General features: G+C 59.7%; 2 protein-coding genes across 2 annotated transcripts in view; one reads left to right on the forward strand and one right to left on the reverse strand.

Annotated features, from left to right (window-relative positions):
• GRAMD4 (GRAM domain containing 4) overlaps positions 1–14,207 on the reverse strand; it is a 467,167-nt gene that overhangs the window by 150,106 nt on the left and 302,854 nt on the right. The window lies entirely within an intron of this gene.
• CELSR1 (cadherin EGF LAG seven-pass G-type receptor 1) overlaps positions 1–14,207 on the forward strand; it is a 137,270-nt gene that overhangs the window by 43,670 nt on the left and 79,393 nt on the right. Inside the window, exon 2 of the mRNA XM_034987292.1 lies at positions 7,813–8,451. Within this exon, the coding sequence (XP_034843183.1) occupies positions 7,813–8,451 (639 nt within the window). The remainder of the gene's footprint in view (positions 1–7,812; positions 8,452–14,207) is intronic.

Below are 14,207 nucleotides of genomic sequence, written 5' to 3' on the forward strand. Positions count from 1 at the left end.
ACGAGAAAGCTGTAATTCTTCTTTCTCACGCTCTCCTTGTCTGATTTTGGCGTCCCAGTTGTAACCTCACAGAATGAGGTTAATAGTTTTCTGTTGCTGCTGTTACAAATGACCACGGACTTGGACTTGGGGGCTTGAGACAAACCCAGGTTTCTTCTCATGCAGTTCAGGAGTTGAAGGTCCTACGTGGGCCTCCCTGGGGTGGAACTGAGGCGTGGCAGGGCTGTGCTCCTTCTCGAGGCCCTGGGGGAGCCAGTTTCCCAGCCTTTCCAGCACCTGCAGGCACCCGAGTTCCTGGGCTGGTGGCCCCTTCCTTCCTCTCCACGGCCAGTGGGCCGTCTCTCTGAGCCTGCTCTGTCCACAGCTCCCTCTTCTGATTTCTCCCCACTCCGTCTCCACCCGTAAGGGCCCGGTGATTACATTGGGGCCACCTGGAAAATCTGTGCTGCTTCCCCTCTTTTAAGGTGCGCTGATCAGCAACCTTAACCTTTACCACATAGCATAGCATTCTGGCAGGTTCCAGGCTCTCGGACCAAGCCTCTTGGGTAGGGGGCGTGATTTGGCCTGCCACACGTGGCCTTGGTAAGATTTATGTAAGTTTCCAGTGACAGCAGGCAGTGTCCTGCCAGCCTGTCCCTCGGGGCCTCCACCGGCGTCCACAGCGACCCAGAGACAGCTTTGGCTCCTGCGTCTTCCGAAACTCCCAGGAAACTGTGGGCAGTGTGAGCTTGCTGCTCGGCCATCAGAGGACGTTTTCCCCCACGTGAGGAGCCTGGTTGAGGAGCACGAGGCTTCTAGAGCCAGGCCCAGCTTGTGGTCCCCCCACCACCCTGGGCAGCCGCTGTGGCCTTCCCGTTCCGGAGCGACTGCAGGGCTTGGGGCGCCTTCAACTTCGTCACCGGTGGTTCCCAGGGCAGTCTGAATTTCAGAGGGTGAGGGTCAAGGGTCAGACGCGAGTCCAGCACAGTGTGTTGGGGAAATAGAAACTTCCAGTATTAAATGATGCTAAGGGAGCGTTCTCAAGCTAATACAGGCAGGGGTGCGTGTGCAGAGCTTCAGCTCAGGAGAGGAGCAAAGGAGGAAGAATGGTGCAAGTGTGCACTCACCCGCGTTCCCCCCGCAGGGAGGCCGAGGGTCACCCGCCGCTGACCATCCAGGTGGCTGGAGGAGGAGCTTGAGGTGGGTGGTGGATGGCGCGGGGCCTGGGATGTTCCAGACTGTCCCTCCCAAGTCTGTGGGCTAGCGGTGGGCTGCGCAGGCCCCTGGGCTCCGCAGCGAGCAGGCTGGGTTGCGCTGGTGTGTTTGTTAGAAGTCTTGCCTTTAAGGCTCACAGCTCTCTTGGGCGGACAGCTGCTCCTTGACGTGTCCAGGGCTGGAGAATATGGGGGTGTCCCTGGGCAGGTGTCAGGGACCACGTTGTCTTGCTGGAGGGTGTCATTTGAGAACAAGGCAAGGCTCCCTAGCTCTTTCAGATCCATTTTGGTGTTTTGCCTCAGGGAAATTTGGGGGTTTTCCTGGGACGGGGCACAGGGGTGGTCTTTCTGGCTCCCCAGGGAAGAGTGAGGCTGGACCGGCTTCCTGCTGGCCCCACTGACAGAGGGAGGCCCCGGGCCAGCCCAGCAGCCGTACCCGCAGAGCACTAAGCCCCGAGCCCAGCTGCTTCCTCGCCAGAAGAAGAATCCAGAAACATTTGTGTGGCTTCCTCGAGTGGGCTTGTTGACGGGGGCGACCTATCCCCAGCGGACGTCCACAGTGTCTGGAGTGCTCTTGGTTGGGGCAGCTGGGTGGAGTGCTGTGGGCACTGGCGGTGGAGGCCGTGGGCCCAGGGCGGCCCTGGGCCCACGGGTCAGGGCATGGAGGCCGTGAAGCCTGCCTGGGGGTTGGCGCCCCTGCATCGCTCCTTCTCTCCCAGTCCCAAAACTTCCTGCTTCAGGCCGGGCGACCACCACGCATCCCAGCCAGGGGTTCAGTGCCACCAGACTTCTAGATCTTGTCCAGCAGAGATTCCTATGCATCCTGCGGTCGGTCCTTGAAATACAGCAGGGACAACAGATGTTTCCCGTGGAAACTCTCCATGTGATTCTGATGAAGCCCGAGAAGTCTTACCACCGCTGTGAACCCCCCTTGGGCGAGGCTCCTATCCGGCAGTAACCCAGCAGTTCCACGGGAGAGGGTTCCTTCCAGCCAGCGGGCCCGGGGCGGCTTCCCCTCTCCTCCAGGTCCTCACGGCCCTCCGCTCATCTCCGACTCTGTCCATGGCATGGCTTTAGGGAAGCGTTCTTAAAATGCCTTTTAAAATATTTTTTTCCCCTTTGGGTAACGTCATGCAAAATAAAGCAGATTTTTATTGAGCCCTTAACTCTTCTTTCCTCTTGTTTTCAGTGGAGGTGAAATTCACACAAAATAAAAGCGTCCATTTCGGTACGTTCTCCGCGTCGTACACCCACCCTGACCGCGTTCCACGTGTTTCCTCACCCCAGAGGAGGCCTGTGGCCATCCAGCACTCACGGCCTGTTCCCTTGGTAACCTCATGTTTGGTTTCTGCTACTATGGACCCCCCTGTTCTGGACATTTCATATAAATAACATCATGCAATACGTAGTAGCCTTTTCTGTCTGATTTTTTCACTGTGTTTTTGAGACTTACCCATGTTGTAGCATGAATCTGTTCTTCCTGCCTGGTTGGGGCCGATTAGTATTGCACTGTAGGGATGCACCACATTGTGCTTATGCACTCCTCTTTTGATGGACACCTGGGTTTCCACTTTTTGGCTCTTGTGAATAATGCTTTTACTCGTGTACTGGTTTTTTGTGTAGATTTACGTTTTCAGGTCTTTTGAATTCTGCCAGGGAGTGGAATTCCGGGCCATCTGTTAATTCTGTTGAACTTTTTGAGGAACCAACCCTTAACTCTTAACTGGAAGTTCTTAATCTTGACAAGAATGCACTTGCTTAGAGTCTCAGCCCACGGCTTCTGTAGCCCAGGCTTCCCGTGGGGTCGTGGGGCCTGTTATGATTTCACCTTCTGGAGGGTTCCATCAGCATAGACGTGGTGAGCGAGCTCAGGGTTGGGGAGGGGTTGTGAGCTGCAGCAGGGAGCGGTCAGTGGGGCGTGGGCTCACAGATGGGCTCGGCTGAAGGAGGGGACCAGGGGAAGGGGGGAAGGGGGGGCCCGAAGTCATTTCAGGTGAAGACAGAGTGGGCTGGGGAATGCCCGTGGTTAACGGGGTGGTTAACGGGGAGGGTGCATGCTGTGATGGGGGGCTGGGCTTGGAGCCCTGGAGGAGTGTGGCTGCCCCCCAGGTAGGAGTCCAGAGATGAGCCCCGGAGGCTGTGGGGAGGCATCGGGGGGCTGCGGGGCCGGGGCTGTGAAGACCTGCCTCCAGCAGTTGGAAGGAAGGCTCCAGTGGTGGATTTATAGGGTGAGGAGGACTGGGATTGCAGAGGAGGAGAAACCCCGGTGTGGGCTGCCTTGGGGAGTCATGAGAGACCTTCCCTGTTGTCAGGCCAAGGTCACATGGGGCGGGAGGAGGGGGCTGCTGGCTCTGCCCTCTTTGACCCCCGGCCCCTGGTGCCAGGCAGAGGCGCATCGGCCGCTTCAGGGCCTTGCAAGTTCACTGCCAACCCTCGGACGTGTTGAGAGCACATGTGAGTGGCGTGGGGTGTTGGTGGGACACGCGAAGGCCCCTCCTGCGTGGACGGGGCAGGGGCGCAGCATCTTGGCTGGTCGAGTGCGCGCTGGGTCTGACACACCCTGTTCCCACGCAGTGAGCCCGCATCTCGAGATGCAGTTTCTAGGTTTGGCTTTTGTTGCCCCAGGACGAGAAGCCAGATGCCCTCCAGGTAGCAGATCAAAACAACACACCTGTTGTCTGCCCTCAGTATGGCCTCAAAGAAACAACAAACCCCACAGAGGGACGCCGAGAGCCCCTTCAAAGTCCCCTGGCTTTGGGTGGGAGCCCCGCGCAGGCCCTCCCTGCCTGTTGTGAGGCCGTGGGAGGGGCAGGATGAGGGACAGGCGAGCAGCCTTTGTCTCAAAGAAAGTGCCCTGGGGATTCTGCCACTGCTGGTATCGTGGGCTGTCCAATCAGGCCTGGCAGGCCGTTGCCAGTACCAACTGGAGGTGTCTCCCTGTCTCCCTGAGACCCTGGGGTGCATTGGGGTGAGGTGGCAGAGACCCATGGCAAGTGGCCTTGTCCCCTCCTGGCACCGGCTTGGTCTTTAGCTGCTTGTCCCCAGGGCCCCAGGCGTTCAGAAACCGCCCTCTCCTCCCGTGTGCTTGGCAGACCCTCCTAGGCCAGGTCCACACGGTCCGCTGGGCCCTCCATGCACCGTCCAACAGGCTGGAGCCCTGCCATTTGCTGCCCGAGTGACCTCGGCTGGGCTTGTCGGTCAGCCTCTCTGTTCCTCAGGGTCCTCATCTGTGGAGGGCCAGCAGGGGTGGTGCCAGGGAGAACGTTAGCGTTGAGGCACTGAAGGCAGCCGGGGAGGCTGTGGGCAGGCCACACCATGAGGATGTTTCTCCTGCATCCACCGCCCACCATGAGCCTGGAGGCCAGCAGGTGTTGAAGACCCCCATGTGCCTCTGGAGCCTTGTCTTTCCGCCCCCCCCCCGCCCCCTGCCCCCATACATTGCCATCTGTCCTGGATGGATGAACATGCCCTCAAGTTCACGTTCACCTGGAACCCCCAAATGCCAGGTTATCTGGAGATAGGGTCTGTGTAGATGTGATCAAGGTTAGCTTTGAGATGAATTCATCCTGCATTGGAGTGGGCCCCAACCCAGTGACTGGTGTCCTTCTAAGAGGGGAATTTGGACACACACACACAGGGAGAAGGCCCCAAGACGACCAGGCAGAGATGGGAGAGATGTACCTGCAAGCCAAGGTTTGCCCGCAGCCGCCGGCCGCCGGGAGAGAGCCGTGGGACAGACTCTCCGCCGGAGCTCCAGGTGGAACCACCCTGGGACACCTGATCTCAGACTTCTGGCCTCCAGACCGAGAGGATTAATGTTGGCTAAGCTGCCCAGTCTGTGTGCTTTGTTACGGCAGCCCCAGGACCCTGACACACCCTCCCGCCCATGACGTGCCAGGCCTCGCCTCTGTTTTGCTTATTTTTTTTAAGAATTTGTTTATTTTGAGAGAGAACAGAGGGAGAGCACAAGCAGGGAGAGGAGCAGAGGGAGAGGGACAAGCAGACTCCTGGCTCTGCACAGGAGCAGAGGGAGAGGGACAGGCAGACTCCTGGCTCTGCACAGGAGCAGAGGGAGAGGGACAAGCAGACTCCTGGCTCTGCACGGAGCCCCAGGACCCTGGGATCATGACCTGAGCCGAAGGCAGACACTTAACCATCTGAGCCGCCCACGCGCCCCTCTTTTTTGCTTTTAGCTCCAGGAAGGAGTTTCCTCTCCCAACTGAGTGATGACCGCCATCCCTCCATGGATACCCCACCTCCCTGCTGCCTCCTCGGGTCGTGTTGTCACCACATCTTGCAAATGTGGCTCTGTCCCCTGTCCCCTGCAACCTCCCGGCTCCTTGGAGGCCACAGTGTGACCTCTCGCGGCAGTGTCCCAGGGGTGGGCCCCCCACAGGGGACAAGGTCGTGGAGGGTGGCTTCTGTGAAGACCCGCGGAGCACTCACTCCCATTATCTGTGGCTTTGCGGGAAGCACCTGCTGGTGGGCGTCCCGCCGCCATGGCACATTCTGCCATCTGTTCTCTTTCCTCCTGTGATTTGGGGACAACGAGGTGACTCACCTTGGCTGAAGAAAGCAGTGGGAATCACACTGGCCTGATTTGGGGGCGCGCAAACCTGGCTTGTAGCTGTTGTTTACAGCCGCAGAAGAAATGCCTGCAGCAGAGGCTGGGGAGAGCCCCAGGCAAGCTCCGTGTCTTCCGGAATGCAAACGGGCTTTTCAATGATAAACCCGCTGTGTGAAGTAAAATGGTACAGGAAAGTATAGAGAGGAAAGTAAAAGGCACCGAATACCCGCAACCTGACAGCCATCCTCAAAACTGTCAAGGTCATCAAGACCACTTTCTAAATTCGGCCCTGCTGGCTTTTCGTGAGGAGGAGATGGAACGGCTGCAGAGCGCTCGGTGCCCGGCCTCCTGAGCCGGGCTGCTGTCAGTGGGGCGGAAGCCGGGCCCCCCCCCAGCTGTTAAATGGGCGATGCAGGTTTTCTCAGAATCTGAGGGTCTCCGGTCTGCCGTGGTCGTCAGATGGAGCACCCGGAAATGCCGTGACTTGGGGAGCAGTTACATTTTCTTTTTCCTTTCTTTTTTTTTTTTTTTTTAAAGATTTTATTTATTTATTTGACACAGAGAGACAGCGAGAGAGGGAACATGAGCAGGGGGAGTGGGAGAGGGAGAAGCAGGCCTCCCGCAGAGCAGGGAGCCCGATGTGGGGCTCAATCCCAGGACCCTGGGATCATGACCCGAGTTGAAGGCAGACGCTTAATGACTGAGCCACCCAGGGGCCCCAGCAGTTACATTTTCTTGTTGTTTGGGCAAGTTTTGTGACTCAGGGTCCCTCCCGAAGGGGCTCATCGTGCTCCAGTGCCCAAGAGAAACAGTTCCAGTGTCCACAAGCTTCGGTGCTTCTGTCCCCCGTGATTTTGGGCTTTGTGGGGACTGTGCTGGGGCCACAGTGACAAGGTGGCCCCTGGGTTTTGTGATGTGACTTGCGCTCTCACTGACCCCGCTTTTCCAGAAATAAGTGGGGAAGGGTCCCCCTGTGGCTTCTGCGCCCCGGGGGAGCACCCCCAGGCTGTGAGCTATGAGAAGGTGGGAGGGGTCCCCCCAGGGCTCACTGGCCTACACAGATGGCTCTGTGCCCCATGGACCTGGGGGTGCACTTGTGAGGGGCACAGGCAGGGAGCAGGTTGGGGGAGCAGATGGGGAGGATTGGGCAGAGCTGTAGGGACGCAGAATTTAAGTTGAGCCAGAAGGATGTGAACTTTGCCAGGTCTTTCTCAGGGTCCCGTAGCACATTTGGGGTGAGGCCTGGGAGGCAGGTGAAGGCCCCTGGATGGGGTGGCTGCACCTGTCAGGGGTGCTGGGCAGGCTAATGGTGCCACCCCAGAGCCAGAGCCCCTGTGGCCAGCCCTTGGACAGCTCCTCTGATTCTGGGCTCAGAACCCAACATCATAACCGAAATATTCCACCCTTTCTGGTCTCACAGTCCTAAGTACCTCGATTCATGGTTTGCTTACCTGTGTTGGTCGAGGTGCACCCTGTCTTGTGGGTGTCTCTAAAGCGGCATTTGCTGAGTGTCTCCTATGTGTCGGGCACGTAGGCATGCATAGGTTATAGCCAAGGGAAGAAAAACCATCACCGTAGTGTAGACCAAGGCCGTACCCGGACGGCACCATCCTGGACACTGTGGGGTCTGAGCGGGGCTGGGGATGGGTGGAATCAGAGTGGGTCTCCTGGTGTCTGGAACAGGTGTGGAGGTGGTAAATGAGGCCCAGTGTCCCCGTGGGTCTGGAGCAAAGCGTGTGCGGTGGGGGACTCGGGTGGCACGGGGCTGGGTTGTGGGTGGTCCTGGGATGTCCTGCTGAGCGGTTGGGGGTCCCTGGGGTTCTTTTGAGCAAGACAGACTCAACGGGAGTTGTGTTTTGGGAAGCCGGATGTGGAGGGAGAACGGGGCCTGGGAAGCAGGGGTCAGGGGGCGGTCACCGGTGGGGTAGGGTGTGGGGCTTGGGGGTGCTCGGGCTCACTCCTGCCATGCCGAGTGCCCCTGAGGCGGTTCCCAGGCGGGGCTGGCGGGGCCCAGGAGACCCCGAGTGACCCTGACCCTCCTTGTGTCCCCAGATGGCATCCACAGCGTGGCCGCACTCTGCACCCTGCGGGTCACCATCATCACGGACGACATGCTGACCAATAGCATCACCGTCCGCCTGGAGAACATGTCGCAGGAGAAGTTCCTCTCCCCGCTGCTGTCCCTCTTCGTGGAAGGGGTGGCCACGGTGCTGTCCACCACCAAGGACGACGTCTTCGTCTTCAACATCCAGAATGACACGGACGTCCGCGCCAACATCCTGAACGTGACCTTCTCAGCCTTGCTCCCTGGCGGCGTCCGCGACAAGTTCTTCCCGTCGGAGGACCTGCAGGAGCAGATCTACCTGAACCGGACGCTGCTGACGGCCGTGTCCACCCAGCGCGTGCTCCCCTTCGACGACAACATCTGTTTGCGGGAGCCCTGTGAGAACTACATGAAGTGCGTGTCCGTGCTCAAGTTCGACAGCTCGGCGCCCTTCATCAGCTCCACCACCGTGCTCTTCCGGCCCATCCACCCCATCACCGGGCTGCGCTGCCGCTGCCCGCCGGGCTTCACGGGCGACTACTGCGAGACCGAGATCGACCTGTGTTATTCCAGCCCCTGCGGCACCCACGGCCGCTGCCACAGCCGCGAGGGCGGCTACACCTGCGAGTGTCCGGAGGACTTCACCGGTACGTGCGGGGGGCTCCCGGGGCCGGGCGGCGGGCGGGCCTTCTCTGCGGGGTGCCAGGCCGCGGTCCGCACGCTGGGGCTCTGACCGGCCTTCTCCGTCCACTCCTGCCCGGGGAGGTGGCCAGCGGTCAGGCGCGGGCCCTGTGCGGTGTGGGGCCTCGCGTGATGCGGGGGCAGCATCCACTTAGTGGCACGCGGGCAGGAGGCAGGCTTCCCGCCAAGTGCCCCGAGGTCGCGGTGGACCCCAGGCGATTGGAGTCACCCTCTTTTTTTTTTAAGATTTTATTTAGGGGGCGCCTGGGTGGCTCAGTTGGTTAAGCGTCTGCCTTCGGCTCAGGTCATGATCTCAGGGTCCTGGGATCGAGTCCCGCATCGGGCTTCCTGCTCAGTGGGGAGCCTGCTTCTCCCTCTGCCTCTCTCTCTCTCTCTGTCTCTCATGAATAAATAAATAAAATCTTTAAAAAAAAAAAAAAGATTTTATTTAGGGGCGCCTGGGTGGCTCAGTTGGTTAAGCGACTGCCTTCGGCTCAGGTCATGATCCTGGAGTCCCGGGATCGAGTCCCGCATCGGGCTCCCTGCTCGGCAGGGAGTCTGCTTCTCCCTCTCCCACTCCCCCTGCTTGTGTTCCCTCTCTCGCTGTCTCTCTCTCTCTCTGTTGAATAAATAAATAAAATCTTTAAAAAAAAAGAAAGTAGGCAGGACTGGGACCACAGGGACAGCTGTGTCCAAGAGCTGTGACAGCCATATTACCCACGCAAGTGTTGTTCACTGCCCCCTGACACAGGGCACCTTTGCCGGGTACCTAGGCTGAAGGGCTGACAAACATCCAAGGGCCCTCTGCTCTTTGCTGTTTCTCCTGGGTTTCTAGCTTCAGGGACCCAAAAGATTTGGCAGGGGGGCGCCTGGGTTGCTCAGTTGGTTAAGCGACTGCCTTCGGCTCAGGTCATGATCCCGGGGTCCCGGGATCGAGTCCCGCATCGGGCTCCCTGCTCAGCAGGGAGTCTGCTTCTCCCTCTGACCCTCCTCCCTCTCATGCTCTCTGTCTCTCATTCTCTCTCTCTCAAATAAATAAATAAAATCTTTAAAAAAAAAAGATTTTATTTATTTACTTGTCAGAGAGAGAGAAAGAGCACGAGCATGGGGAGGGGCAGGCAGAGACAGAGGGAGAAGCAGACTTCCCGCTAAGCAGGGAGCCCGATGTGGGGCTCGATCCCAGGACCCTGGGATCATGACCTGAGCCGAAGGCAGCTGCTTAACCGACTGAGCCACCCAGGCGTCCCTGGAGTCACCCTCTTAATGAGGAAGATTATAGCGTGAGAGCCACCCAAAAACCCACGTGCGTGAAGCAACATGCGCTCCTTTAAGTGGCTTCATATTGGAAGGACTTTATTCCGGCTTTCAGGTTTAATTAGTTATGTAGACAGTGTCACCGGGGTAGAGTGCTGAGCCGTTAATCGTTTGGGTCTGGAGAGACGGTGTTCGTTTTTCGTGCCCCGTTGTCCCTGTAGAGATGACTCATCTTCTCTGCCTTGAAGGTACACTTGCCTCGAGATATCCTGACTAGTCGCCAAGATGAATTGCTCCAAAGGCAGCCAACGACTGTCCACACAAACATGTAGGCAGAGCGGTGTAGAAAGGCACAACCTTGCCTTGGCCATCCATCGCGGCTTACGTAAGGTTATGGCCCGTTTGAGGAGCAGATTTCTAGCGGCCCGATGGCGAGCAGCCTGGCGTTCGGGGAAGCTGTCGGATCAGGTGGGACCTCACTCACACCGGAGGTGGCTTTGTGATTCTAATATGGACTGTGGCCTCGGCTGTCCTGTTTAGTATCAACAGCCGAGAAATCATTCTCTGCTTGTGTGGGACAGGACGCAGTTCACCGGGCTTAGAACAGGGGTTTACGGTATTAGCTGGTATTTATGAAGCAGGAAGAGAGTAACCTGGGGGTGGGGGAGGCACAGAAAGCGGAAGACGGCTGTGCCCGGTGCTCTGCATCAGAAGAGGAGGGAGAGAGGGCGTTTGGCAGCCGGGGGAGATGGGTGTGCGCGCCCCGGCTTGCTGGGTCTGAGCCCCCGCCTGGCCGTAATCTTGCCGAAAAGGCACCTGCTTGCCTGCCTCGTGTCCTCCCTTCCCCTGCCCGTCTGTGGCTGGCTGGCCGTCTGTCCCGTCGTGGTCCAGAGGTGTCTCCCCCATTGTCTCTCTGAGTGTTAGCCCCGAGTTCCTGGCCACGCTGCGGTGTGGTGGTGAGTGGGGAAGGAAGGCTACGGAGACCCCTGGGTCCCCCAGTTCCTACCGACGTTGTTGGGGCTCTGGTTGTGCCGCGAGGCCTGGACAGAGCGTCCATCTCCCCCGCTCCTCCCTGCCCTGGGTTGTGGAACTCCGTGGAGCTTCACCACATGGTGGTGGCAGGTGCCTGCCTCCCTGTTCCCGTTCACTGCGGTGAGCTGGCCTCTCAGCCTCTTCTGAAGTGGCCGGCCGCTGGTGATGGGGAAGCCTGACATAAGCGTGGGGCCATGTCTGGGCTGGGTAAACTGAGGCTGCTAGGGACCCGTGGACCCCTGATTCCCTCCTCAGAGGGTCCGACCCGCTGAGTGGAAGGGCCTTCCAAAGTTCATAGATTTTGTTTTCATCACGGGAGTCATTGCTAGAGAAGTAAGGACCGGGAACGGCCCGGTGGGTCATTGCCAGGAGGCCCACTGAGATGCCGTGATTGGCAGTGGCCTCGTTTGAGGGTCTCTGGCCCTCAGATCATCACGTGGGCTTCCCTCGGAGATAAGCCGGGCTCCGACTGATTGTTTGTCCTCGGTCCCCCTTCCTCTGGGTCTCCCTTTCTCCCTTTGAACCCTCCTTCTCTTGCGGGCAGTAATTGCACTCATTTGCTGGCGCTGAAGGCAGCCCTGTCGTCGCGAGGGTTTCATTACCTGCTCCCCGGTAAGCCGAGCCCCGGCCGCGGCGGGGAAGCTGGAAGCAGCCCAAGGCCCCCGGAAGACCCCGGCTTCCTGTGCCGCCGACGGACAGGAGACGGGCTGGGCGAGGGAGGGTGTCAGTTAATCTCAGGAGAAGCTCCGTGAGTTTGGGGAGGACACCCCCAGCAGCTCTCCCGCGTTGTTCTCTGATGCACGCTGGCCCCAGAGCAGCAGCCAGGCCCCAGGGACGGATGCACCGTTGTCACGGGCGAGGGCGGCCCCACTCCCAGAAGAGCAGGACCGAATGGCTGAAGGTGTCGTGGACGCCGTCTCCCGGGTTCCTCCTGAGCCCGGCAGATGCCTCCGAACGAGCTGCCCCCTGCTCTGGGGAGGTCCTGGAAGGTTTCCTGACTTCCTCGGTGCCGTGTTTATGTGTTGGTTGCTCTGCTGTCACTTTGGGTGTAGATGCCCTTATTTCTGTGCCTCTCAGACAGCGGTAACTTGCGGCTCAGAGTCACGAGCCTTCAGTGCGCTATGCTGTTCCAGGTGATCCCCCGTGTGGTACCCCAATCCCCACAGCAGCAATAGGCCCCATTTATAAGCGGGGAGACTGAGGTGCGGAACGGTATAGTATCTAGCCCAGTGGCTCTAAACGGGGTGATTCTGCCCCCGGGGACATCTGGCGCTACCTGAGGACATTTTTTTTAAAGATTTTATTTATTTTAGAGAGAGAGAGAGAGAGAGAGAGCACATGAGCAGGGAGGGGCAGAGGGAGAGGGAGAGAGAGAATCCCAAGCAGACTCCGTCCTGAGCCTGGAGCCCTATGTGGGTCTCGGTCCCACGACCCTGAGGTCATGATCTGAGCCGAAATCAAGAGAAGAATGCTCGACGTACTGAGCCACCCAGGCGCCCGCCCGAGGACACTTTTGGTGCTGGGGGGTGGACGCCAGGCATGCTGCCCCGCGCCCGCAGCGCCCAGGACGGCCCCACAGAGAGCCGGCCCGCCAGCGAGCGTGTGCGGGTGTGGAGGAGTCCACTGCTGCCCGCTGTGTGGTGGGGCAGGACTCCAGCCCAGTGCTCTGCTCCTGGGCTCCGGCTCGCCCACCCGGTGGACTCGTCGGGGGTGGCACGCTGGGCTGCCCGTTTCCCTGCTGACCTGGCCCTTCCTGCAGGTGTGTCCCAGCTTCTTGCAGGAAGCGTGATGGCGGTGGAGTGTGGTGACGCTGAGCAGGCCAGCCGTCCTGAGGGCCGTCACCCCACCGCCTGAGGGGCCGGCAGGACGCTGTTCCCTCCCAGAGACACTGGACCTGGTTGAACCAGGGCCTGACTCCGAATCCTGGTGCTGTTGCCTCTGCGTCTGTCCCCTCCTATGCCCTCAGCTGCTAACGCGGTGGTGCTCGCTGACGGCGGCGGAACTCTCCAGCCGGCCCTCTCCCCGTGTCTCCGACAGCCCCGTGAGGCGGGGACAGCTGTCATCCAGTTTTCAGAACACCAAGGGGCAGAGCTGGGTGGGGGGACTGGGGATCTCGGGCACGCCGGGCTCGTCCTCCCTGGGCTCACAGGAGACACCCCCCCGCGCCCCCCATGACTAATCAGCAGCCACGTCCCGACGATTGTGCCTCTACGTCCTGTCCCCTTCTCTCCGCCGCGAACCAGCGCACCGGGGGCGGCGGCCTTGGCCCTGCTTCTCCCGCCCTGCCAGTTGCTAGTCGTGGAGTGCCCAGACAGGCCGGTTACAGGTGCCCTGGTCACGTCGGCGCCGCTTAAGGTTCCCAGGGTCCCGCTGCTCTCGTGCGTAGTCTCCGATGGCCCTTTGCCGGCCTTCCGGAAACACGCCGTTCTCACTGCAGGCCCTGCGTGTGGAGTGCACCTTCCCCCGACGTCTTCCCCCATCTCTGCCCCCTCATCGCAGGCCCCCCATGTCTGCTTGGTGCCGTCTGCTCCCTCCTCGGTGCCGGGTACACAGAAGGTGCTTAATCCGTGCTGTGCACAGATGATGGAGTCAGGGGTGACCCGGCCGGGCCCGTTCATCCATGTAGGCCAGAGAAGACGTCCTGGGGTTCCTTCTGTATTGTGCTCAAAGCTGTGTCTGCTGCTTTGGTCACTGAGCTGGGGGGGCAGGAGAGTCCCTTCTTGGGTCGGGGGGAGGGTCTGAGGTATTTATGACTCTGTCCTGCTGGTGTGGCGGCTGGCCGAGCTCCTGCTCTCACCGCACAACCATGTGCTAATGCGTATGCTCCCAGGCTTCTCCCGCACGAGCGTCTTCTCATGGAGAACTGCGAGGTGATTTATCGTCCAGATGAACGTCTGCCCGCGGGGTGCATTCCTGAGAACGCGGCAACTTTGATATCACAGGGGGCGGGGGCAAGGGTCTCCTGGATGCTCAGCACTCCGCCTGTCGGAGGGGAGGCCTGGCAGTGCCCCCCCACCCCCGATTGCTCTGGCCAGGTCTTCTGTTTAGGGTCCTGTTTATTCTGGAGTATATGATTTTAGATCCCTGGGCCACTTGCCTGGATTCACAGTGTTTCAGCAAATCCTGGAGAAGAGCCCTGCCTCCGAGCATGAAGCCCGTGGCTGTCCCCGGGCTCCGATGTCCATGCTGTGGACACTGCATCACAATGGGGGCTCCTCAGCTGAGATTTAGCCTGGTCTGGGGGTCAGTGGGTCAGTAGCCACTTGGGAGAGTTTCAGTGATGCTGGATCTTTCTGCTAACTGCCCCTGGGTGGAATGTCCCAGTTGTCCTGTGTGACGGCCTTCCAGGGACCCTGGCTGTCCCCCGTGGTGGACTCCCCAGGGCTGGGGGCCCTGACTGTCCCCCGTGGTGGCTTCCCCAGGGCTGGGGGCCCTG

This window comes from Mirounga leonina, unplaced genomic scaffold (genome assembly GCF_011800145.1).
Source record: "Mirounga leonina isolate KUSES-001 unplaced genomic scaffold, KU_Mleo_1.0 Mir_418, whole genome shotgun sequence".
Lineage (NCBI taxonomy): Eukaryota > Metazoa > Chordata > Mammalia > Carnivora > Phocidae > Mirounga > Mirounga leonina.